The 25,140-nt window shown below is 38.4% G+C and overlaps 1 protein-coding gene across 1 annotated transcript; it reads left to right on the top strand.

The window, feature by feature from the left end:
• The first annotated feature begins 604 nt into the window (after positions 1-604).
• Positions 605-24,883, top strand: vimr2 (vimentin-related 2). The gene is made up of 10 exons (XM_015029147.1): positions 605-915; positions 1,536-1,680; positions 2,643-2,801; positions 2,906-3,025; positions 5,773-5,868; positions 10,225-10,353; positions 13,841-13,963; positions 19,464-19,574; positions 19,663-19,787; positions 24,530-24,883. The coding sequence occupies exons 1-10, from the start codon at positions 821-823 to the stop codon at positions 24,570-24,572; spliced, it is 1,146 nt and encodes a 381-aa protein (XP_014884633.1). The 5' UTR covers positions 605-820; the 3' UTR covers positions 24,573-24,883.
• Positions 24,884-25,140: the final 257 nt, after the last annotated feature.

Raw genomic sequence — 25,140 nt, 5'->3', positions numbered from 1 at the left:
CTGTATAAATTGAAAAATAATTTCTTACTGGAGGCGCAGACAGGAAATTGCACTGTGAAGCTTGCCGGAAATTGCGTGCGCTGTAAACAACCGTCCTCCACTCCGAACAGAAATGCCGATCTGAACAAGATGGCGGTTAGTGTTTTAGTCCCGATCCGAACAAGATCAATCAAATTGTATTTGTATAGCACATTTCAGCAGCAAGGCATTTCAAAGTGCTTTACATAATTAAAATAAAAACTGCATGTGACATTGAATAAACAATGAGAGAGAGAGATTTTAAGAAAAAGAAACGGTGAGAAAGAAATAAAAAGAAATTAAAGTAAAGATAAAGGGATGTCTCCTCCAAAATAAGAGGCTCTACAAGATGGTGGTTAGTGTTTTAGTCCCGATCCGAACAAGATGGCGGTTAGTATTAAGTCAATATTTGGAACCACGGACCGAACGGCTTCGTTCACTTCCCTCGCCGCCATTGCTAAAACTACAGGTAGACCACAAATCTAAAACATTATTTAAAAATACCATGTCACGGCAAAAATAAAGCTTTCACCACATTTTTATTTTTTTAGGCGGTAAAAAAATCACATAAACGTACATCCTGCAGGGACTGGGTCGTTACTGGTGGGAGGCGGAATAAAACCCAATAACTGTCCAGTTTGATTTAGTAGTTTACTCCTCGGGTACGTGTGAAGTCCTCACTGTATGACGTTCATGCTATAAGCAGTGAGCTTCACCTCGATGCCACATTCACCTTCCCTGCGGTTATAAAGCCCGGTTTGGCGCGACTGACGCCATTTTTATCCCGACCCGATCCGGAGCCATGGCCATGCTCAGAGTGTCTTCGTACCGCCGGCTGTTTGACGACGACGGGCGGAGTCCTAACGGAGGGCCGAGGCTGCGCCAGGCCTCCGCCAGGTCAGGGTTCATCACATCCTTTATTATGCTAATACCGAAAAAAAAGAGATTCTGGCTGTTTTAACATTTATTTAAAAACGTGTTTGAACCACATGTTTAAATCTCTGCATAGCTAAATGTATTTTTCTATTCATTATTAACAAAAAGTGCAATTCTTAAAAAATAGGTTGTATATATACTGGAAATAAATATACAGTGAAAATAAACTTTAAATAATTTTCTATATTTTTATATCTAGTTTCTAGTGCAAATATTTTCTTATTTCAAGTACACTTGATATAAGAAAATATTTCAAGTGTAATTCTTATTTCAAGTACACTTTATTTCAAGCACTAGAAATTAGATAAAAATATTTGGTAAGACTTTGTGTTTGTGTAGTGTGTTTACACGCAGTCCTGCATTAAATGAGACTATAAATATCTGAATGTTTGTTTTGAACAATGTAAGGAAGTATATAATGTCAAGCTCAGAGTGTAAGTACTGAACAGGAAGTTTCAATAACATGGTGGAAACAAAAGCATTTTAATAGAAACACAGTTAGTCAAGGTTTTTACGTATAACAAATGTCAGATTTACGTTTTTGCTTCTTCAGTCCAGTTTCTGTGTTGCTTTTCTTGCAGGTGTGCCTCTGCAGACCAATGTGGCTGTGATAAGATAGACTTTGTTGCAGCCAAAGCTCTGAACAAAGTGGGTCTGGACCGGTTCGTCCAGGAGCGGACCACCATGGCTGCCCTCAACGACCGGCTGGTCAAACTCATTGAGTTGGTGTGGAAAGACATTAAACTAGAGATGCACTAATCCACTTTTTCACTGTCGACACCGGGAACAGTATCTGAGGTTTAGTTTCTGTTGATACGATCCGATACAGAAAAACATTTGAATTGACTTAAAATGCTTATTTTTTAAATAAATAGACATAAATGTACTGAATTACAAATTTATGTGTCAACTTTGCACCAGTACACCAAACTTGGATACACCAACATCTTCACAATAATTTGTTTAGTCAGTACAATTAGGAGTAAATAATAAACTGACAAAAACAACAGGTTTACTATCGCAATAAATCAATTAATCATATTTTTAAAAAAAGCTCAATTTCCATTGGTATGATTTATCGTTTTTCTCTTTTATCCATTTCTACCAAAAACTGGAAGATAAAAGTTTTCAGTCTGGTGATTTGGTCTTAACTAACCCTTTTATTTGAAGGATAATTTTGTTTACAGAAACTTAAGAATTATTTTTTTTGTTGTTTCTCTTGTTTTGTTTATTTATTTTGAGTATTTAAAATGTCTTCCAGTTCCAGTGTTAAATGTTAGTTAGAATTTAAAGTTCGTTGATCTTTGAGAAAATGTGTTATGTATTATGCCATCAGTATTATATTACTTGAAAGTGGTCTGAAACCAACAATATTATCGTTTATCGCAACAACTTCTGGGACAATTTATCATTTATTATCTTGATCAAACATTTTAAAATAAACTGCTACAAATTGAACTTTACAAATCCTAAAGTTCAATTAGGATTTGTAAATGTAAAATAACAGAACATAGAATTAGACTGAATAGATCTGCCATTATCGGTCGGGCTCATTGTCACCAATACCCGATCTAGAACTTCTCTCATTTTCAGAACCAATACAGATATTAAAATCGGACCGGTGCCTCTCTATCGACTGAGAAAGCTTTCTTGTTCTGCCTCTTCACCTCTGGCTCCGCTGCCTTCAGGCTCACTGTTTGGAAGAGGAGAACGGCTCTCTTGAATGTCAGATCTCTGATCTGGAGGAGAATCTGAACGGTCGACCCGGCTCCACCGAAATCACCTGCATTGCAGCGAAACCGAAGTTCAGTTTGGAGGCAGCGGTGGAAAAACTGCGCAGGCAGAGGGTAGGGTGTGTCTGCTGCATGTTGGCGAGGTTTTCTCACCTCCTATTCCCGCCCGTCCACTTCAGTCAGAACCCATTTCAGTTCTGTCCGTCTTCTGACTGCAGGATGAGATTATTTGTGACACAGAGGAGCTGAAGGAAGAGCTTGAATGTCTCCAGAAGGAGTTTAAGAAAGCTGCACATCAGAGGATCGTCGTCCAACAGGGACAACAAGATGCTGCTGAGGTAAAATTTGTTCTCCGCTTTATAAAATATCAGATTTTCTTTTGCTGAATTTCTAAAACGAAAGAAAAACATAAACATCTGAGGTAGAGCCTTGAATATACGTGAGGAATGTGATTTAATTAAAGCTGCATTATGTAACTTTCATAAAAAATATATGTTTTTACATATTTGTTGAAGCTGTCATGTTGTGACAGTATGAGACAAATGATCTGAAAAAAAAATCCAGCTCCTCTGCCTTCTCCCAGTGCTAAAAAGAAACAACCAGTCAGAGCCAGGGGGTGGGTCTTAGCGCTGTCAATCATTCTCATGTGTGTGCTGAAATCCTTTAAGTAACATAGCTACTTGATTGTGATACAAATCAAGTAGCTATGATTTGTATAGCTACCTGTAAAAAAACCCTAAAAAACCCCTAAATATTAAAGTTTATTTCCTTATTAGGAGTGATAAACCTGAGTTCTTCAAACAAAACTAAAGTCATAATAAAGTAGTTTGAGTTTCTGTAACGGATTCCTAATTTATAAGAGCTTTATTGTGTTTTAATAACGAAGGGAAAAATGTCTGAATGTTATTTTAATATGACCTCTGATGTAATGATGTAGCTTGGCCACTAGGTGGAGGTGTTGTCAAGCATTTCAGCAGCAGCAGCAGCCTGTAGTTGTTGTTCAGCAACCAAACCATCAACACGACTCCTCCTCTTCCTCACACCAGGCTGAAGTAATCGTCCCGCAGCTGGACCAGATGTGAGCGCGGCTTTGATTCCTCCCTTACAGATGTAGCACATTTCACGATGCTGCAGCGCCCCGATGCCGCCGCTGGCTCCGTTCTGACGCTCTGAATTGGTTGCAGCTGCAGGGCGACAATATTCGGTGGGAAAATCTGGCAGGGAAGTAGATGAAGAGCAGAGATGTGGAGGAGAGGAGGGAGCGTTGGACAGATTAACCCACAACAAGCTGAACTTCCCAAAGAAAAACAAAACATGTCCGGTTTTATTATTTTGCACCTGTTTCGAGTCATGACTCTCAAAGTTTCTCTGGAAGCAAACTTTGTGAAAATGTCACAATTTCAGACTAAAAGCTGGTAAAAAATCATGAAAACTGAACCAATAATTTAATTTAATGAGCCCAAATAAATGATGCTTATTGTCAGAAGAGGGCAGAGTTCTGAATGCACTAAAGCAAGAGGAAAGAGAAGCCGGCCAAGAACCCAGGAGTAAAAAGTATTCGGTAAAAAGTCTACTCAGGTACTGAGTACCTGATCAAATTATCACTTAATATTTAAGAATTACATCATCAGACGGACCACATTATGAAGCTAGGTGGAAAGTTTGGTATTTTAAGGACAAAAATGACAATAATTCATATAAAAAGAAAATAACAAAATCAGGCAAATCCAGAAGTTTTACTGAAGTAACAGTAAAAATACTTCATGATAAAATTACTCAGGTAAAAGTAAAATTAATTACATTACTTTTCTACAAAAAACAACAAAATCAAACAAATTTGCTTAATTTTATTCTGATCTTTCAAAATTTTTAATTAATTACGTTTTTTTTTTTTACACTTTTTTGTCCCGCAAGTTAATCGATTAATTGGATTTAAAAAAATGGCACATTCTGCAGTTTTTTCATTTAACACTTATTTTGTACAATAATAGAAATACATGAGAAAATTCATGTATTAAATTCATTTTTTAATGATAAAATTAACATTTTATTGTCTAAAATGCAGTAAAATAGCATTAACTTGGTGAACTCTTCATCATTTGTAGCAAAGAAATAATCTGAAGCTAAAAACATTTTGTTTAACATCTATGTACAGATCTATTGATTATCGCTTTTGATTAACTGATTAATAATTAGACAGCAAAAGGAGCTTAATAGGAGATTTTTTTTTTTTTTTTTACAGAATCTGAACCAGGTGACCGATTTTTATTTACAAAGTATAATTTTTTATCTAAAATGCAAAATATATTTATTCTTTCACAGTTTACTCTTATTTACTGCGATTCATATGTTTTTTTTTCAGTAATTGGCCTTTTTTGAGTCTGTGTTCGATTAATTGATTACTAAATCAGTGGATGATTATTTCAAAAATCGATTAATTGTTTCAGTGGTGCTGTGGAAGGAAATGCAGGTGAGCCAAGCGGCGCCCTGCGGGACGCCACCGCTCCAAAAACATCAGAGGATTTAAAAAGCAGAACCTGACGGCGGGTTTTCCTCTCGACGTTTCTACTTTCTTCTGAGCAAACCTTAAAAATGCGTTTAGTAATGTTTCTATAAATACTCTGTTCTGTTGCCCCACTTTGGGCGTCGCTGTCCAACCAGGTTGAGGAAAGTCGAAATATTAAATGTTCTGCCAAAATCCACCAGAGTTTTGTGAGTCGAGTTCAAGCAGAGGACAGTTTTACAGATTTACAAACACAAACCTTAATTCTTCAGGGTTTTTATTTCACAAAGCACAATTTTTTTTTTCCATTTTCCCAAAGAGGATTCTTGTGTGCAAATATAAAAGCCGACTCTCTGACTGCATTAACCTTAAAAGGAAGTGTGTGAGCCGAGACCCCCTGCTGATAAATGTATTAGGAGCTTTTGTTTCTACTTTTCCTCTGCAATGCAGCGTCTACTTCCTGTTCAGTGAGTTTAACCCAATTCACACCAGATACTGAAGCAAAAATAGACTCTAGAGCGAGTCTTTTTGTGTTTTAGTGAAGAGTAGACTCAAACTTTCCTCTTGTGATTGCCTCTGCAGGCGGTCGATGCTGTGACTGCAGAGTGTTTGGCTCTGAGGGACCAGGTGGCCGTCTATGAAGAACAGCTGGCCAACATGGAGACCCAACACAAGACGGTGAGACAAATCAATCAGATGAAGCAGAAAAATGTTTGAAATGAGAAACTATTTCTGTGGTGACGAACTCCAACCTTCAGTCGATTTGCTGAATCAAAAGTTACGTTCACACAGCAGGCTAATGCGACTTTAATCCGTTTTTTCTCCACAATCCTCATCTTTTCAACTCCAAAAAATCTGAACTTTGCCACTCATATATATGGGACTAATTCGGATCTGATTGTTTTCAATCAGATCCAAAGTCTGAACGGTTATGTCGCATTTTTATGGGGTAATTTTTCTGCCATAATCCAAGAGCACACATTTTCAGACAGTTCATCTCTTTTGTTCTCAAAACTTTGAATACTTTTACTTACATTTTCATTTTGAAAGCAGGACTTCATCTTTCTTCTCAAAACTTGTATTGTTTACTCAAACCTTTCTCCTGCTCTGCTTGCTTTTGGAACAAAAATGCACCGTCGCCTAGCAACTTCTCAGCCAATGCAATGAAAGTGTTGTACGGGGTGCGTTTGTTTCCTTCTAGTGGGTTTGCCTGTGTGGCACACCCACTGGATGTAGGGAGAAACAACGATGCCAACTTTCCGCTCCGTTACACCAAACATCCGCTAGCTTTGTGCTACTGATGGCTAACAGCTACTGGTCTTAGGCAGGAGTTTGTTCAGATCTTTCTCTCTTTTGGTTTGGATTTGTTTTGTTGATTGAAGGTTTTTGCTTCTATTTTGTTTTTTCATTTTGCTGCTCGTTTGCACCTGTCGGCCACCGTAATGCTTTCTTTGTTGTAGCGTTTGTCTTGGCTGCGGATGCTTCCCATAAATGTATGAAAATTATAATTATGAAATTTATGAAAGAGGTTTTTTTTTGTCCGTGAAACGGATCCCACCACTCTTAGTTCTGATCCAAACGGATGTTACAGGAATTAACATCAATCCTGCATAAAAAGCCGTTGCTGTTAGCTGAGCTTTCTTATTAGATTCCTTTTATGATCCTGGGCTCTCATTGTGAGTAAACTTTAAAATGGCGGCGTCCGTTACTGCTTCTGTAAACACTGGGCTGCTCTGTGACGTTCTTCTACGCGCGTCGCTTTAGAGACGTAACCCGTTCACGCAGAAGTCTGGCTGTGGTTAGATTTACGCAACAAAATCTGAGTTGAATTGTGTAAATTATTCACATTTTGTAAACAAGAGAAGAATCAGAATTAATTTTAATGTCGTTTACAAATAAAGCACAACAACATCTAAAAAAAAAGTAACTATCAAAGAAACAGAAGAACTGGGATTAAAAAATAACTAAACAGATAAATAACTAAATAAAGATCAGGTTTTGTATGGATTTGCTGTTTTCAGGGCAACTAAAGCTTTTGGGTGGAAACTATTTTTAGTCTTTCTGTCCTTGACTTTATTATTGGTAGTGTTAAAATCACCTCAGCAACTTTTTTCCTGCAATTCTGACTACATAAAACAAAAATAAATGAGAAATATGGAAACACTTGATCACTTTTTTGTTCCTAACACTAAATTGTTCTGCTTCAAATAATCCGACTGTGCACAACTTGGTAACATAAAAACACATTTAAGGAATGTCATTAATAGTGTTTTTAAGGCCGTTATTGGGTTAATTCCTGTAAAAACTGTCAGTAGAGATAAATTAAAAGAAAAAAATCAAGATAAAGCCTCAGTGGAAGTACAACTTTCCTCTTTTTGTCCCGTTTGCTTTCATCATGAATCAACATCCTGCAGATTAAAGGACAAAACGAGGGAGTCACCGATGAGTCAGACACAAATAACAGATCAGCTTCCTTCTGGGGGTTTCCACTTTTAATTATTTAGCTTTCTTTTTCAAATTTCTGTTTTCCATAGCAATTATGGATTTTTTTCTGCAAAGCTAAAATGCTACAAGTTTGTACAAAAAAGTGTTTTTCCTTTCATTCATGTGCCTGAAGTAAGTCTGAAACACCTTAAACTAAAAATAAGTTGATCTTTTAGGTATAAGCTGCTGAAATGTTTTTTAAGCATAAATATATTAACTATGGAAGCTTAAAAATATCTAACGCTCTAAATGAGAGTTTGATTGTCTAAAGTTAATGAACTACTTGATTAAAGGTGTGTTTGGTTCTTTTTATCTCACAACGTAACGACTTGAAAAATCCCTGTTTAACCTTTCAGCAGAAGTTTTAAAGTCCTTTGAAGATCCAGAAAAATTAGAGAGCAAAGCAGCGTTTAATCAGAGCTGTCCATCAGCGAACCTGGGGGATATTAGCACAGTTCTCAAAGCTTCACATCTCGGTCATTTTCAATATTACCTGTGACAAATTAATTAAAAAGTCTTTTTTCACTATAATAACCTGGAAATCTGAGGAATTTGGTTTTATTTGAAGGCAGTTTTTGTGGCTATTTTAAGATATTTTAGTTTTCATTTGAACTCGAAACAGAGAGAAACTTTAATGCATTTGGTGACAGCTGGTTTACAGCCAACATCTGCACAGTCTTTATATTTACCAAACACACAATGCAGCGAAATTAACTATTTGCTTGTTCTTTTGCCAAAATAGTGAAGCGGTCCTTTAAAATAACTTTGTTTGCATCCATGCGTCGTCGCTGCGCCTCGCAGCGATCCTCCGCCTCACCAGAAGATGACAGACGCAGCCCAGCCGAACCCGGAGCGGCTCCATCTTTCCCGCTGCTGCCCGGCCCTGAAACCCGCCCACTCCCTCTGGACCACAACTCGCAGTGTGGGAAATGTGGCTAAACCTCAAATAAAAACAGAAATCAGTTTGCTTTGTGGACGTCCAATTTCTCCTGACAAATCAGGAGTCATTATTCAGCTGCAGAAAAATGTTGCATCTGAATAATGAAGGGGTAACTCCATTCAATGATGAAGAAACCCATGCAGAGCTTGTTGCTGCGCTGGAGGTGTGTTCAGCTTTAACAGCATACTCGGTTTATTTTACATGATTTCAGGCTCTTGTTCTCTCATCCACTTGGCTTTAATTGTACAGTTTTACTCGTCTTTCCAGTATCTCACTGGTGAGCAATGCTAACTAAACAGTTAGCAGCGCTAACATTAGTTTCACTGTGACGATAAAAAAAATAAAATTACAAGAATAAAGTCAAAATAATATGAGAACAAAGTCATAATGATGCAAGAATACAATTATACGAGTATAAAGTTGAAATAATACAAGAATAGTCAAATTATTATCAGTATAAAGTAATATTACAACTTTATTCTCAAAATATTAGGGCTTTATTCTCATTATTATGACTTTATTTCTATATTAGTTAAACTTTATTCTTGTGCGATTTTGTACTCGTAATACTACGACTTTATTCCTGTGATATTAGGAATTTATTCTCGTTACTTTGTTTTTCTTATTATGATCGTAGTTTCACTAACGCACTGAACTGATAATGCACAATAATACCAACATGGTTTTAGCAGAAGCTAAATCTAAAGCGCTAAATTCAATTCAAATCATGTCTGCCCTTGAAAGATTATAAACCTTAAGCACCAATTTAATTTTGACATTATATTTACATGTTCTATAATAATTATGTTAATGTTTGTATCTTATTTTATTTTGTTAATGTATGTTTCTTGTTTGAAATAAAAAATAAAAAGAAGGTGAGGCTTGTGCTGCAAACAGTTTTCATCCCCTTCAAAATAAGAGCATCAATTTAAACGGCTCCCTACTTGAAGAACTCAATAACCAAAACATCAACCAGAAGTCGAACTTTATTCAACTAAAAGTTTACAAAACAGCCAGGTAAGAATTTCTCTGGAAACATTAGATTAGAGGAAACTAAGAGTGCTGATGTTTTTCAAAGTTAGCAAAACGCTAAATTAAAAAATTTGCTCGCTATTAACGAATTAGCAGAAGTTTGCCAACCACATGATACTTTATTTATAGTTGCGACGTCTCGATTTATTTCCTTTAGTTGGCACTAAAGGAAACATTCATGTACAGATTCTTTTGTGGAAAATACAAAATTATTCTGACCTAAAAGTTACAATTAAAGCTTTTCTAACAACTTAAATATCTCGGTGTATACACAAATTGAAGCACTAAATGGAAATAGTGAGAACATTTTCAGTTGTTTTCCAGGATTTTGCTGCAAACTCCTCAGTTCATTTAAATGAAGGAGTTTTAAATCTTTAAGGAATTGAAAATAAAGTTTGTTGGCTCCGATTTGTTCAGCTTCTTGTTTTTGTAACTTTTTTAATATGTCAAAGAGACAAACAGGAAATCAAAAGAATAATGAACTGGATGCGCCGTTGCTTCTCATACCGTATTGAATAACAGTTGCTGCATCATGAGGACCATCAATGTGCTTATCTATGTGTTGGATGTCCATGCAGGAGGTCCAGAGCCAGCTGCAGCCAGATGAAAAGGCGCTGGCTGCAGCTGCGATCAGGTTTGGCAGCCCTGACATCACCGCAGCCCTGGAAGTGAAGGAGTACCACCGCCAGCTGGCCGAGAGCCTCCAGGTACGAAACACGAAACATGAAACAAGGAAGTTTGATATTCAAGGATGTGTCCAGATAAACCTAATAAAAAAATAATCATCCTGCAGAGTTTGGTAGTGGCTAGTTACATTTACCGGAGTAACTTTCTGGAAAAAAGGAGTATTTTTAGTCTGCTGTAATTATAATAAGTAATTGTATTTTGAAGTATCGATACTTTTACTATATTAAAATTTCTGGCTGCATTTCCTTTACAAATGTAGGCAAAGCTTTGTCGATAATCTGCTAACATTGAAAAAGCACATTTTTGCAATTGCCATGTTTTCATTCACTAAGAAACACAATTAAAACCACAAATAACTCATCACGTTTATTCACGTGATGAGTTATTAAAAAACATACATTCCTCCTGCTTCTTCCCGTCTTTGTCTTTTCCGCCAGTAAAAACACCTGGTTGGTTGTCATACTATCAGAAAACTTATTGAAAAATGTGAGGGTTTTTTTAATTGCCGTGTTTCCATTCCAGTTTGTGCAGTTCTGTGGAAATGGAAATGCAGGTATTGTTAGTAACTTCACTGGATGAAGAACAAGCTTGTTTTAACCAAAAACTCAGACAGATGTTTTTGTTAGTTTCATAGTTTTATATTGAAATAAATTTGTTTGTATAACTGTTTCTTTTGCCTGATTTTATTTTGTTGTTATGCTGTAATAATTATATTACTTTAGTTCTCCAAAAGCCTTTATATTATGTTTCAGCTGGTGAGATAAATGTGAAATGATTGAACGTTTGATCAGTAATTCAGTACTTTAGTAGCTTTTTTACCAAATAATTTTTTACTGTTACTTGAGTAATTTCTTAAATAGCTTCTTATTCTTGAGTAAAAATACATTGAATAAGTGCTACAGTTTTTGAGTACTCTATCCTCCTCTGTACAGCGAATAAAGCAGTAAGACTAGCTGACCAAACGTGTTGGTTGGCGCTCAGCTTGGGTTGCTAGGCAACGGGCTGGGCTGGCTGGGGTTGCTAGGTAACGGCTTAGTGCCCATTGATTCTCACTTAGCTCCTCGTTTTGAAGAGACCTAAGAACATTAACTTATAAGTTAATGTTCTTCTAATTAATGTTAATGTTCAATAATTATTGACCAAAATGTCTGAGTGTTTTTTAAGCATGTGGTCTGTTTTTAGAAGCAGCTAAGACCCAAATGGAGGTACAAAAACATGCAAAATGCAAATTTTACTCTTACTTTAGTCATTTCTTGGACAGCTACTTTTTCTTTTTACTTGAGTAAAATGTTCGTGCATTTATGAATCCTGAATTGCACGTTTTGGTATTTATGTTTTGGTATGATTCTTATTTAATTAAGGTCCTTCTGACAGCTGCTCCTCATCCTCTTTGCTGATCACCTCCTCTTCTTCCCCCAACATAAATCTCAGCTTTCACAAATCATGCTGCGACACCCCGACTTGTTTTCTTTACCTCTTAGCACAACAGAGGAGGAGAACCTGAGAGTCGGGCTTGTAGTTCTGGACCCGGACGGAACGGCTTTCGTCCACCTCTGTAGTTGCTGTGGTACAGCACCGAGGTCAGGCTGGAACTCCGGTGGGTCTGACCCCGTCTGGGGTGAGGATGTCTGCCGGTTCAGAGGTCAGAGCTGTAATCAGACTGCAGGCCGCCTTCCCAGGCTCCCTCTCAGCTCCGGACTGGACGTTTCAGAGGCATTAGAGAAGAATATCTGATCCATTTTTATTTGAATCATCTGTGTGTCTGACTATACCGGTACAACCAGCCTCTTGTTCAACGCTTCATTCAGAGGGCCTGGGCTCTCGGCTGTTGAGAAACGATTACTTCCTGGAGGCCTGGACTCGGTTGAAGTTTCAGGTTGTTTTCACACCTGGTAGTCCAGTAGACTGGGTCGACTGGGGACAAAAATTGCAACATTTTTACATTTTCAGCTGCTGTGGTTCACTTTCATATTGCACTGTGTCAAATGAACCAAATCTTTTGAAAGACATGTTCCCTTTCTCACCTGTGGTGGCGCTGCACCAAGAACCACTGAAGAAAATAACAAGAAAACCTGTGAAGAAGACGCTGAGCGCAACTTCTTTCTCAAAAAAGAAAAAAAAGAAGTACAGAATGGACTAGCATCAGTTTGTAGAGGTTGAAGGATTTCATTTTTGTGTTTGGCAAAAACCACAAACCATTTGTCCTGCTAGCGATACGCTTTTGTTTTGGTTGTATTTACCCAGAATGCCCTGCGCTATTGTTCTTTTTCTGCTTTTGGAGGGATTTCCAGCCTGCTTTGCATTTACGGATCAGCATTAACTTCAGCTGAACTGACACTGAGGTTTTCAAACGGACCAGAATTTGCTTTTTTGTTCCACATCAGAGTTCGATTGCGCGTTCACATCTCCCCAAACAAAGTGGACTTTCTAGACAAATGAACTAGAGTTTAATTAAAGTGAACTAAACTAAACAGTTACTGGTTACTCAACCAGTAGCGTTTGCCTGTGACGTATGTCATGTGCCATTTTGACGCTATGAAGCTTACCGGAAATGGCCTGCGCTGCAAGCAATCATCCTCCAATGTTGAACCGAACAAGATGGCTGTTAATGTTACATTAATATTTAGAAGCGCGATCAACGTGTACTGAACAGTTTCGTTCACTTCCCCCGCTGCTACTGCTAAAACTACAGGCAGGCTACAGCAGAGAAAACCAACGTCGTTATTCAGAGTTTCTTCTGTTCACTGATTGGCCCGGTGGAGAAATCCACTTCACTAGGAGAAAGCCCAAACGGATTAAAAATCTTAGCAAATGAAAATAAAACTAGATATCGTTGCTAGCTTTGGCCTGAAGCCAACGCTACCAGGCTCTTTTATTTCTGAAGACGATGTAAATTGAGCAACAGGATCTAATCTTTTGTTGCATTTTTTGTCGCTTTGTGGTCCACACTCCTTACCACTTGGTGGCAGTAATGCTTCCAACAGTTGTTTGCCGACCGCCATTGAAACAAAGAAGAAATCGCAGATGGAGCAACATTACAACAAAGTTGATTTGTGTAGGAAAGCAGTTGCCAGGCTAGTGTCTGTCCCGAAGTGACTGTGTTCTGGTTTTTCTGCCTAAATCCCGTCTATTTACTCTCTCCCTCCCACTCGGCGTCTTCCTCTGCCAGCTGGACGGCGTCCTGTCTGCGCCTGGCCTCAATTACGAGACACGATTGTCTTGATGTTCAAATGATTGCTGTTGGATTTAAACAGGAATGGTGATTGTTGGCTGCGTCCCACACACCTGTGCGCCCTCATGTTGCCTGTTTCGGCTGTTTCCCCTCCAATGTAATTACAAATCAGGTGCATGAAGAGAGCTTTGCTCATCCACCTCTCTGAAGGGGCTTTTTGCTCCATCTGTCAAAGTGCACTTACCTTACTCAATGAGACGCCTCTGTGATCTCTCTGATTTTCAACTTTGCAAACTTATATGACTGCTCTGTCTCCTAATCGTTTGTTTCTTCAGCTGGAGTTTGATGCGCTCTCCTCTGGCAAAGGCGATGGAAAGAAACTGGGAGCGAGAGGAACTGGTGGGTCAATGGTCAAAGACCCAACAGAGATAACTGATGTGGACGAGATGAAGACTCTGGTGAGTGAGCTTCCTCCTCTTATTAGCTCCATTAAAAGAGAAAGGCATCCAAATTACAAAAAGTGTAGCCACGTGAAGAAATTTAAAAGATTTTCTGGGTCAGATCAGGTAATTTTTACTTCTAAACAATCCCTGCAGACTACTGCAAGAACTCATGTGTGTCTTATGCAAGTATTAAATATAATTTTCCAGAGTTCTTCGTTGAGCAGGAGCTTCCCTTGTAATAACAAAGATGTCTGTCATTTTGAAATTTCAATGAAAAAAAACTAGAAGTTTTTTCATAAATTGTCAATTTTCAGCTTGGGAATGAGTTGACAGTTGTACATTTTGCTCTTCAAATCTATTGTAAATGCATTGTCTTTGTTGGAAGATAATAAATAGTAAATTATTTGCGGACTTAAGCAGTTTTCAAGTTCAAAAGGTTTGCATATCCCGGATATAATATGCTGCTGAACTCTTTCTACGTTGTAGCATTTTCTGATTAAACCTAAATTTCCACAGGCAACTATTTGGACAGCTCAGTTGTAGCACAAGGGGCCTCTGTGTAATTTCTTAATTCAGATTTCTAAAAATTAAATTTTACTAACCATAATTAAGTTTAAGATATCTTGAATTAATTAGGGATGAGGGACTTTTCAAATGACGGTTCAGTGACCTCATTTGTTAACTTGAAAGGTATTTTGAACCGTAAAATGAATTATTACTCTTACTAGTTGGAATGTAGATAGTCAAAAAAATATTTAATGTTAAAATGGAGTGCCACAGTTAAGGAGATAACTTCACTTAAGTTCTGTCTTTAGGTAAGGAGATTTTAGTCTGCCAAGGTCTGCTATTTTCAGATTGAGCTGTTTTAGGGTGTCTTGTCACTTTAAATCCACATAAGCTGCTGCTGGCCACCCCCCCCCCCCCAATTTAATGTTTGCACTTGCACATAAAAATGGATGCAAACAGATACGCAATTATACAACCGAACGTCTTTGAAAAGCGTAAGTAGAGCGTCCTGCACAACCAACAAGAAAGCAGTAAGTGGTTTCTGGATGATAAGTCAACAACAAAACACTTGTCTACTTCAGCAGCCATTGTACAACACATATAGCGGTAAAACCAGCTGACCAAACATGCTGGAGTTTAGCATGGGTTGCTAGGTAACAGGCTGAGCTTTGATGGGGTTGCTGGGAAGGTTTTGAAATGGCACTTTTCCAGACACCAAAAATCACAAACTTATTGCCAAAAACGGCTAGATGTTTTTTTTAGCGCTTTGGCTGTTTTTAGAAGCAGTTGAAACCCAAATGGCTGCACAAAAATATGTAAAATTCACATTTTTCAAAATAACTTCCCTTATTTAGGTTCTTTGTACTAACCATTTTGTTATAGATGAACAACATACTTTCATTTTTTTCACAAGATGGTTATTTTTCAAGGGTTTTGACACTGGTCTACATCCTCTAATTATGCATTCTGAACTTCTTTATTGACAAAGATCAGATAAGAGTTAAATCCATGGGTTCGTATCACAGCCTGAAACAGAATGGTTTCCCACAGCAGGCGAGGAGCAGCTGAGTGACAGAGGCGCAGCAGTGTGGGAGATCCTGAGTGTTTACTCTGAAGACACTTTCAGCAGGCGATGTGAAGGGCCCGTCTGCAGCCCAGACAGGATTTATCTCCCTTAGTGGCCTTGGTTATTAACCACAGGCTTACAGATTGGCTCCAAAGTCATAAAAGTCTGAAAGGTTTATACACTCACTGCCTCAAGACATATGTTGTGATTTGAAAAATGGAAATAAATCTTGATCACCCATTTTATACCCATCCTCATACAAAAAGATCCCAGAAGATATTACAGAAAGATAATGTGACTCAGGTGAAGTCACCAGATGAAAACCACCTCCTTCTCAGATTCCTCTTGTTCTCTTTAAAAATGGGAACTATTATGTAAAATTCACATATTTTACGTTTTTACACTCCATTTGGGCTTCTACTGCTTCTAAACAGCCACAGTGCTTAAAAGAAACAAACACCCAGACATTTTTTGGCAATAAGTTACTGTGTTTTGGTGTCTGCTTCAAAAGTGTCCGGATTGTTAAGTCACTTAGGAGTATATGCCGTTACCTAGCAACCCCTGCCAAGCCTACCTCCGTTTCCTAGCAACTCTTGCCAATGTATTGAATATTCTATCAGATGTATTATCTATTGATATTGATCACATGTCTACCAAGATATGTATAGTTTTTTATATATTTTCCTGCTCTAAGCAGTGCTAACATTGTTTTTTGTTGACTTACCATCCAGAAACCACTTGCTGCATTGTTGCTGGTTGTGCAGGAGGCCCCACTTCTGCTTTTAAAAGATGTACAGGCATTTGCAGGCATTTTCATGTGTGAGTATAAATGTTGAGTTGGGGGCGTGGCCAGCAGCAGATTATTTGGATTTAAAGAGATAAAAAGCCATAAAAGGAGCTCCAAATGGGCAGAATTGACTAAACTAAAATCTCATTATCTAAGAATGATTTTGTAATCAACTTGTTTTGTGTAGCCCATAAATTTCCTAACCTGTTCAAGGAAGCATAACAGGTCATCTTTAACATCCATCAGCGGTTTCACCACAGCTGACCACATCAGTAGCAAACCTGGTGGGTTGGTTCTCATTACCGAGGCTGCGGCTCCACTTCCAGCTCTTTAAATAAACACAGAGCCTCTGAAACCACAGCACAGCTCCTCCACCATCATCCACTTCTCTCCAACATGAGCGCCGCTAAGGTCAGCCAGCGCCGCCTGACGGATGGACAGCTCAACTCGACCTGCTCTGCTTCCTCTCTCGCCTCTGATGGATGCTCAGGCTCTGGTTTCTCACTGAGACACAACATGACCAAACAAACACATTGCAGTGAAATCAGGCCCGACTCAGGACTGTATATAATAGAGCAGGCAGTGATGGCGTCCAAAGGCGCTGCTCGCATATACAGGCTTGACTCCACTCCACTCATCATGCCAGGGGGAAGGAGGAGAGGACTCTCAGGTGGCTCAGCCGGTTTGGGGAGTCATCAGGAGCCAGGTTTTCCTCTGCTCAGATGGTTCCTCTGAAATGTGAGCCTGATCCCCATCTGGTTGGGACAGATAATTGTTGAACTTATATGATTGCTGCAATTACTCATGGCAGGGCAACACAGACACCGACACTGAGGGAGGGATGCTCCTATAAGCTAACCTTGGCTTTTTGTGTTTGTTGATTTTGTTCTTAGTAGCTCCAGCTCACTATTATTTTATCATTTCTAGGACAGAAATGAATCAAGTTACTGTGATGAAACAGTAAGCTGTGAAAGTGCTTATTCTGCATCCAAGGAGCCAGACTTTCTACTAATTTCTTAAAGTTATATAAATCTGGAGTTTCTCTGTCCTCTCACTGATATCCAAAGTTTTTGCCAAAGTCATCAAGTTGAAAGTTCTTGTTGGCCTCAGATTTTAAATTAAAAGCAGGACAATAATTTTACAGAAACATTTGACCCATCCAGCAAAAAACTGAACTCACAATATTTCAATTAAACAAAGTAGTCTGATTTTTAGGTGGAACAAGATAATCAAATCATATTTCCATGGACAGATTACTTCACTTATAACATGGGGAAAAAAGTCTTGTTCCAAATTAAATAATCCATCAATGGAACTAGCATTTTTTTTTAATCAATGGCCTGCGTACCGCATGTTGTTCACCCATTTTGTGGCTTATAGGGTGTAGCTAAATTACAGTATATCTTTAGGGAAGAGATAAGTGTAAAAAATGATTAAATGCACAAAAACACAAAAATAAGTGTATTATATGAGGAGCTCGACTTACACCACTTCATTTTCATGAGTTTGGTGAATCTTAAGTGACTTAGGGAAACAAAATGTTTGTCTAAATGGCCTTTGTCCTGAGAAAGTGGTGAAAAAGCAACCTGAGTCCAAAGGAGTCAGAAACCTTTGGATCAAAACTTGATTGGTTTTAATAAATATAGATCAAAACCACTTTAAAGGAAAGTTGCTTTCAATACTTCAGCTCTTTTGTACAGCATTATTAAATGTTGCAAGTGTTAGTTTTAGGTAACTATTCATTGCAGCTCATTGATCTGGTTTTATAAATTACAAATTGATCTCCCCTCTTCCCGTTTCGCAGCGATTGTAGGCATGAAAGTCTTACAGTCATGATGACCATCGCAAATTATCCATTTAATGCTGAAGCATTTCACCCTAAAACCACAAATGTGAACCTTGTGGTAGGGCAGGATGAATTGTCGGGGGATCACCAAAGTCAGTGGGAGTCGTCATCTGGAAACAATGAATGTCTGCATGAATTTTGATGGCAATCCATTAACCATAGATCGAGATATTCCCATCTGGATCACATTGGTGGGGCATTGTACTGACATAGCTGTAAGCATTGTTAAACGGCTCTAATAAGGCTAAATCAGAGCTGAACGACAAGAAAATTTGGGATTTGTGGTCATCAGGTGGTCAGAAATATGACTAAATACAGAATACATCCAACAATCATTGCATTTACTGCGTTTAAATAATTACAGGCATCAATATTTTATGCCAGATGTTGGTGTGTTGTTTTTTAATGGGATGTTCAAGGAATCAAGCACAATTTATGAATATGGGTGAATAAAGATTCACCCATATTCATCATCTCTATGTTAAGTAAAGTTAGGTTGCTGATAATCAAAAGTTGATTCATCTTATATAGATCAATTTATTTAGCAAGAGGCCGACCATCTTTCAATAACATGAAAGGCTTTCATAATGCTGAATTTTAAAAAAATATATTAAATTTTAACATTTTGTATCAGCTGTATTAAATACTAACTGAATGAACACAAAATTGTGTTTTTCTCACAATAATAAACCTAGACATATTTATTACACAAAACAAACTGGAACCTCTTGGTTGCTAAATAGAAAAATAAGAGGAAAAGAATACAGAATAATACTTCCGTGAACTTTGCAACTAGTTGCTATGGAGTTGCCATGACAACAAGCTTAGCGGGTAGCTGGTTCCTATTACTCCCCTCCACTTTTCTGCCGTCGCCATTGACGTTGCTCCCGAATGCAACCCGTCTGAATGAGAACTTTTAAGGTGAAACTTGAGGAGTTTGTCCATTGTTTATATTTCAGAACGAAACTTCTTTGAGTGCATTTTGAATCCCAAACCGAACTCTAGTGTGGACCGTTTCTTTTCCCTGTTCTGGCATGGCCGCCATCTTTGATTAAAAAAAAAAAAAAAAAAAATCAACGTTCTGCTGAAGAATGACCGGCAGCACCCTCTGCTGGATGGCGCCCAAACTACAACATAAAGTCTAAATGGACGTTATTAACTAACCAATTGGAACGAAGTTTTTTCTAATAAACCATTAAATGACAGTTTTAAGTTGATTTGTTGTTTTTAGGATTTCAGAAAAAAGCACATTAATAGCAGAAAGCGTCATAATGTAAATGGACGGCTGGTGTTGGGTGTCTTTCTGCAGATTTCGGAGTTGCAGAAGGAACTCGATGATCTGGAAAAGAGTAACGAGGAGCTGTTGGATGAAGTTGAGGTGAAAGGGGCTGCGTACAAGGATGAGGTTGAAGAGTTGGAGGTATGGGATTGGGACTCTTGATGCAGACTTTCTAACTTCACCTCCTTGTTTTTTTTTTTTTAAACACTCCAAATTGTCTGTTGTTTAGTTTACTATAACAGAAATGAAGCAGCAGGAGGTTGACTTCAAATCCCAGATGAAAGAGCAGTGTGAGGAATACAGGGAGCTGCTCAGTCAGAAGATGGCAAGAGACATGGAGATTGCAGCTTACAGGTAAGAAAAGATGACGCCCACCTGCACATGAAAATAAACTCCAATCATCCTGAAGTCAGCAGATAAAGGTCTAATTAAGAGTTATTAGAAATTGTAAACTTTTAGGAGGCTTTTAGGAAAAAGTAGCTACTTCCTACAGAAGAGTCAACAATTTTCTCTCGAGAGTATTTCTATTGGTCAAGCTAAATTTGGTTTATTTGCCTTTTTACCTGGAAAACTCTCTGACAACCCAAACATGTCTGTCTGCCTGGTTCTGGATGAACTTGGTGGGTGTGATCCAATGTAATAGCGCACAGTTGCTAATCTGCAAATTAACTAGTAGTGGAGCTAATTTTGTTTAGCTCTTTTCCCAGCCTTGAAAATACACTTAGCTTCCCCTAAATTGATTTTTCAATGTACATTATAATGAACAATATATAAACATAAACTCAATATTTAAGGGTATATTAGAACATATAAATTATAATGTCAAAATTAAATGCTTGAGAGCTGTAGTCTTTCAAGGGCAGATATAATTTGATTTGAAGTTACCGCTTTAGCATTAGCTTCCGCTAATTTCTGTTTTGATATATAGCACAGCAGTGTTAGCGGTTCTAATGTTAGCACCTGAGGGTTAGCATAACTAACTTTTCAGTCATACACAGAATATTTTTACTGATTTCTTTTTCAAATAAAGAGATAACTATGTAAAAGGGGGGCATGTCACAGTTTTTATGTTGTAGTTTAAAGCTAATTTAATCACAATGTAGCTGGCTAGCAGAAGGAAGGTACAGCTTTTTTCCCTGTGGTTGGTTGTGAAAACAATGTTAAACTTTTCAGCTTTTTCCTTGCAGGGTCTCAATCATAAGTACAAAGCTCACCGTTGTAGTAATATCTTAGCACACTCATCGTGCCGTTGCCGCAAGGGTTTACAGTAGAGAATTGGGAAGATTTATGGAAAGTTAAGTTTGATTGTTAGTGTGACTGTCAGTCAAAGGGAAGGCATGGTGGGTTTCTTTATTAAAAGAAAAACACAGCACAAAGTGATTTCTCTGATAAGTTTGTCATCCTCTTGCATGTCCTCATTAAGTCTGGTTGCAGTTATAACCCACAGATCCTGACATCTTTTGTGAAAGTGTTTCTCCATGGTAGGGGGTCAGATGGAAACAGATGGTGCTCAACAATGTTCCCCTTTAGGAAGCGTCTTCTGGTGGGTTTGAAGAACAGCGCATGGTGGTCCCGGCATGTTTATCTTAGATTTTAATCTACTGGATGCTGAGTTTGATGTTTGTTCTGTATCAGAAAAAAATGGATATTCACAGTACCATGCAAAGATACTCTCACCCCGTGAACATTTACAGATATTAGCAGGTTAAAATCACAAACTTCACCGTATGTTTAGGGATTTTATCCCCTGAACACAGCAAATCAATGCTGATCAACATAATTTTTTTCCTTAACATCCCAGTTGTTTCTGTGTGGTCCTACTATGGTTATTCATATTTATTAAAATATATTCGTCTTTTATTATGTATTTATATATTTGCGCTGCCTTTGAGAGTTGCTACTTTATAAATTGTGCTTTCTTGCACAATGACAATAAAGGAAGTCTGACTAATTGTGAGAAAGAGGGAACATGAAACATTAATTTTTCACATTTTAGCTAAGAAAAACACTTATAAAAATCTGAACATGAACCACAACGAGTTGAACATGTTCCCGTAACTATGTTGTGTTTTTTCTATCAACGTAAAATTTGTTGCTTTGGGTACGTAAAAACTCATAACTACTTCAGAAATTGTCTGTTACATGTTTCGCTTTTGGAGTTTACCACTTTCCCCCAAATTTTTCATGTGCCGTTATACTCAATGTATCTGTTGAAACAAACAAACACGATGGACCAGTACTTCTCAGGCCCCCTTACTCTGCATGTTTTAGATGTGCCTCTATTCCAGAACAGCTGATTCAAATGATTACATGACCATCAAGTACTGCAGAAGCCTGTTAATCACCCAGAGATACAATTCAGGTGTGGCAGAAGGGAAATACCTAAAACATGCAGGACAGGGGGGCGGTGAGGACCAGGGTTGAGAAACACTGTGATGGACTATATTAGCCAGAGCTAACACCGTTAGCGGGAGCTAACACCGTTAGCGGGAGCTAACGTGAAATCTGAACAAATAGGAGGCTAATGAATGGATGTTTAAAGTCATAATGAAGCATCTTCATTGTAACACAACTCTAACAAATTTGGGTGAATGTTTTGATCCTGATGAAACCGTAAACATCCTGGTTTAGAAACTGGAGCTCTTTGCATTTCTGGGTTAGCATTTTAAAGCTGAAGCAGCACAAACGCCAACTTTTTTGGTTGAATACCATTTTTGTCCTCCTTATTTTCATTTCCTCTTGTCAGAGTGTCTTTTTCCACGAGTTCCTATTGTCTTTTACAGTAACTTTGACTTCTGAATTTCTTAACTCTTCTTCTTTCCACAAAAGCTAAATTTGTATATTGTGGACTTAACAGGTGAAGTTTATGGTAGTAATGAGAACTAGAAATGTTCATTTATTCTAATGAAAGGCTCCACTGAGGGCTTCTGAATGTATTTTGTTTTGTTTTTTATGTTTAATGCTGCTCAGCCTCTCGTTTGGAGCCAAACCATAAGACTTTTACTCCCCTCTGCATGTCGGTATGAAATCATCCGGGGGAGAAACTTAAAGTTTATTTCGTGGCCCATCTCACGTAGTTTAGCCTGGAAATCCGCAGTTTCTTTTTAAGATGTTCCTCAGACAGGCTTGACATCCATGTCTGCCCGGGTCACAGGAAACAGCTTCTGGAAGTGAAGCAGCTTCCTGCATATGGCCTTGAGGCTTTCTTGTCATTTCCCTCAGTTCACTAAGGTTGTTCAACCATCTGCCATCCTGCTATGTGAAGTGACGCACTTCTGCCATCCCAAGTCGTTGCCACAGACATCCTCTTGCCCCCCCTGCTCCCTGTGCCACCGCCTCTGACCTGCAGGGGGCCCTGCTGTGTTTGGAGCTGAGATCCATGAGAGTTAATGGGGACCTATTATGCAAAATTCACATTTTGCATGTTTTTATACTTCCATTTGGGTCTCAAATGCTTCTAAAACCACCCAAGCACTAAACGCTCACCCAGACATCCTCACATTCATGACGAAGACAGTAACACTGATTGGATAAAAATTTACTGCAACTTTTTTTGATCCAAGATTACAGGGATCATCTCTTATTTAAAAGAAACTGCAGGAAAATTAAATTCACACATATGCAAGTTTTTGTTCTTCCATTTGGGTCTCAAACCCCTGAAGTGCTCAAAGGATCCACTCAGCCATTTTAGAGTAATAATTTGACGTTTTTGGTGTCTGGAAAACGAGCCATTTCAAAAACCTCCCAGTTAAGTCACATTTGACGGGTACTGCTCCGTTACCTAGCAACCCCTGCCCTATTACCTAGCAACCCAAGCATGTTTGCTCAGCTGATTTCACTGCTCTACAATGGCTGCTGGAAAAAAACTAGACTTACCATCTATAAACCACTTGCTGTGTTCTTGTTGGTTGTGCAGGAGGCTCCACTTCTGCTTTTCAAAGATGCATGGTTGTATAATTGTGCGTCTGTTTGCTGCCATTTTCACGTGCGAGTGTAAATGTTGGTTTGGGGCAGCAGCTCGTTTGGATTTAAAGTGACAGGAGTACCAAATTAAGCAGAATCAACAACAGAAATATCATTATCTGAGAATATGTTTTTGCAAGAAATGTAATGAACATATTTTGTATCCTAACCTGTTCAAGGAAGCATAATAGGTCACTTTTAGAAGAGATTTTACTTTCTGCTCTGCTCTGCACTGCCCCTTTAATGTCAGCACCCCTCATTAGACTCATTTATTAATGCTCCACAGCTCCAGTTGATTCACACAATAAACCCTCCTCCAATGTTTTCCCTACTTTTCTTTATATATTGGATGTTTTGTTATCCTTAATTAGATCCATAAATAGGAAATGATTTTTTTTTTGGTTTAAATGGCCTCCACCACACACACCAACTACCCCAGTTTGCCCTTACTGGGGGGCTAATGGCCCTTGAACGTCTTTCATAGCAGCTCCAGCAGATGCTTGGTGCTTCAGTTTGCTGACAATGTGAGCAACGTTTGGCTGTAAGTCATTCTGCCGTCGCTCTGCTGCGTCACACGCAGATCCTTCCCGATTTACGTCACGCTGAGAGCTGAGCTCCACATGTCATAAAACATCTGGCTTCACTGGTTTCACTGGTTTAATCAGCTTTTGAATGAGTAGGAGGTAAAAACAACCTGAGGTGTGAAAATATATATGACAAAAAAAAACATGAAACCTGTTTATAGAAAAACTGATTCTATTGAAAACAATTTTATTACTTAGATGATTTAAAACATTCTGGACGTCGTCTTGTCCGTAAATAAACAAGCACAGGATTTATTTGGACACTGCATGCTTTTTATTTAACTTCGGTCTTAAGTAAAAGAGTGAAATTAAATAAAAATATCCTCATATATTTAATTTTGAGCTCATATTGTTAACGTGCCACTTCTCCATAAATATCTGACAAACTATTTGTATCTGCTTGTTGCTGATATGTAAGTTATAATTACCATCTGACTGATTCATTTTGAAAACAAAATTACAAAGCAGGTGTTTGGTTTCCCTTCAGAACAGCCTGTGCCAGTTGTCTGCATGATATTTTACACGTTTTATTGTTTTTCTGCCTTCCAGGAGTCTGGTGGAGGAAGAGGAGGTGAGACTCTGCATTCTGTGACTCGGCTCGATCCGATGGACCTCTGCTGGATTCTCCCCTGATGCACAGATTGAAAAACGTACCAGAAAACTCGACAAACGACCCAGAATGAGCACTTTGATGAAGTTTAAGCGTAGCAGCTCTAGCCGCTGACAGATTAATGCCACCCAGAGGCCTCAGAGGCTCTAATAATCCTTAAAGTGGGTTTTATCTCTGATTCACACACGTTTTGTTCCCTCCTTGTCAAACAAGGTTCAAATCTAAAGGGGCAGTATTGTGTAAAATCTTTTTTTTATGTCTTTATATAATTTTAGAATGTTATTCCCTCATCAAAAACACACTTGGAGTGTTGTCTTGCTTTCATGTATGTTTGAGGAATCCTTTAATCTCCATGGTAACCATTCAGCTGTGCAAAACGCTTGGGTGGACCTAGCTCCGCCTTCGAAGACAAAGCTCCTCCTCAGAGATTCAGTTTCAGAGCTTCTGCCTCACAGAGCAGCTGTACTCAGCCCAGCTCCTTCAGACTAGCCAGCAGCAATTAGCAAACACCTGGTGGAACTCGTTATAGGAGCTACTTCTCAGTTCAGTG

Source organism: Poecilia latipinna, unplaced genomic scaffold, assembly GCF_001443285.1.
Source record: "Poecilia latipinna isolate Pla-1442-1.1 unplaced genomic scaffold, P_latipinna-1.0 Scaffold145, whole genome shotgun sequence".
Lineage (NCBI taxonomy): Eukaryota > Metazoa > Chordata > Actinopteri > Cyprinodontiformes > Poeciliidae > Poecilia > Poecilia latipinna.
The sequence above is the reverse complement of the archived record's forward strand: the minus strand, read 5'-3'. Positions and strand labels throughout refer to the sequence as shown.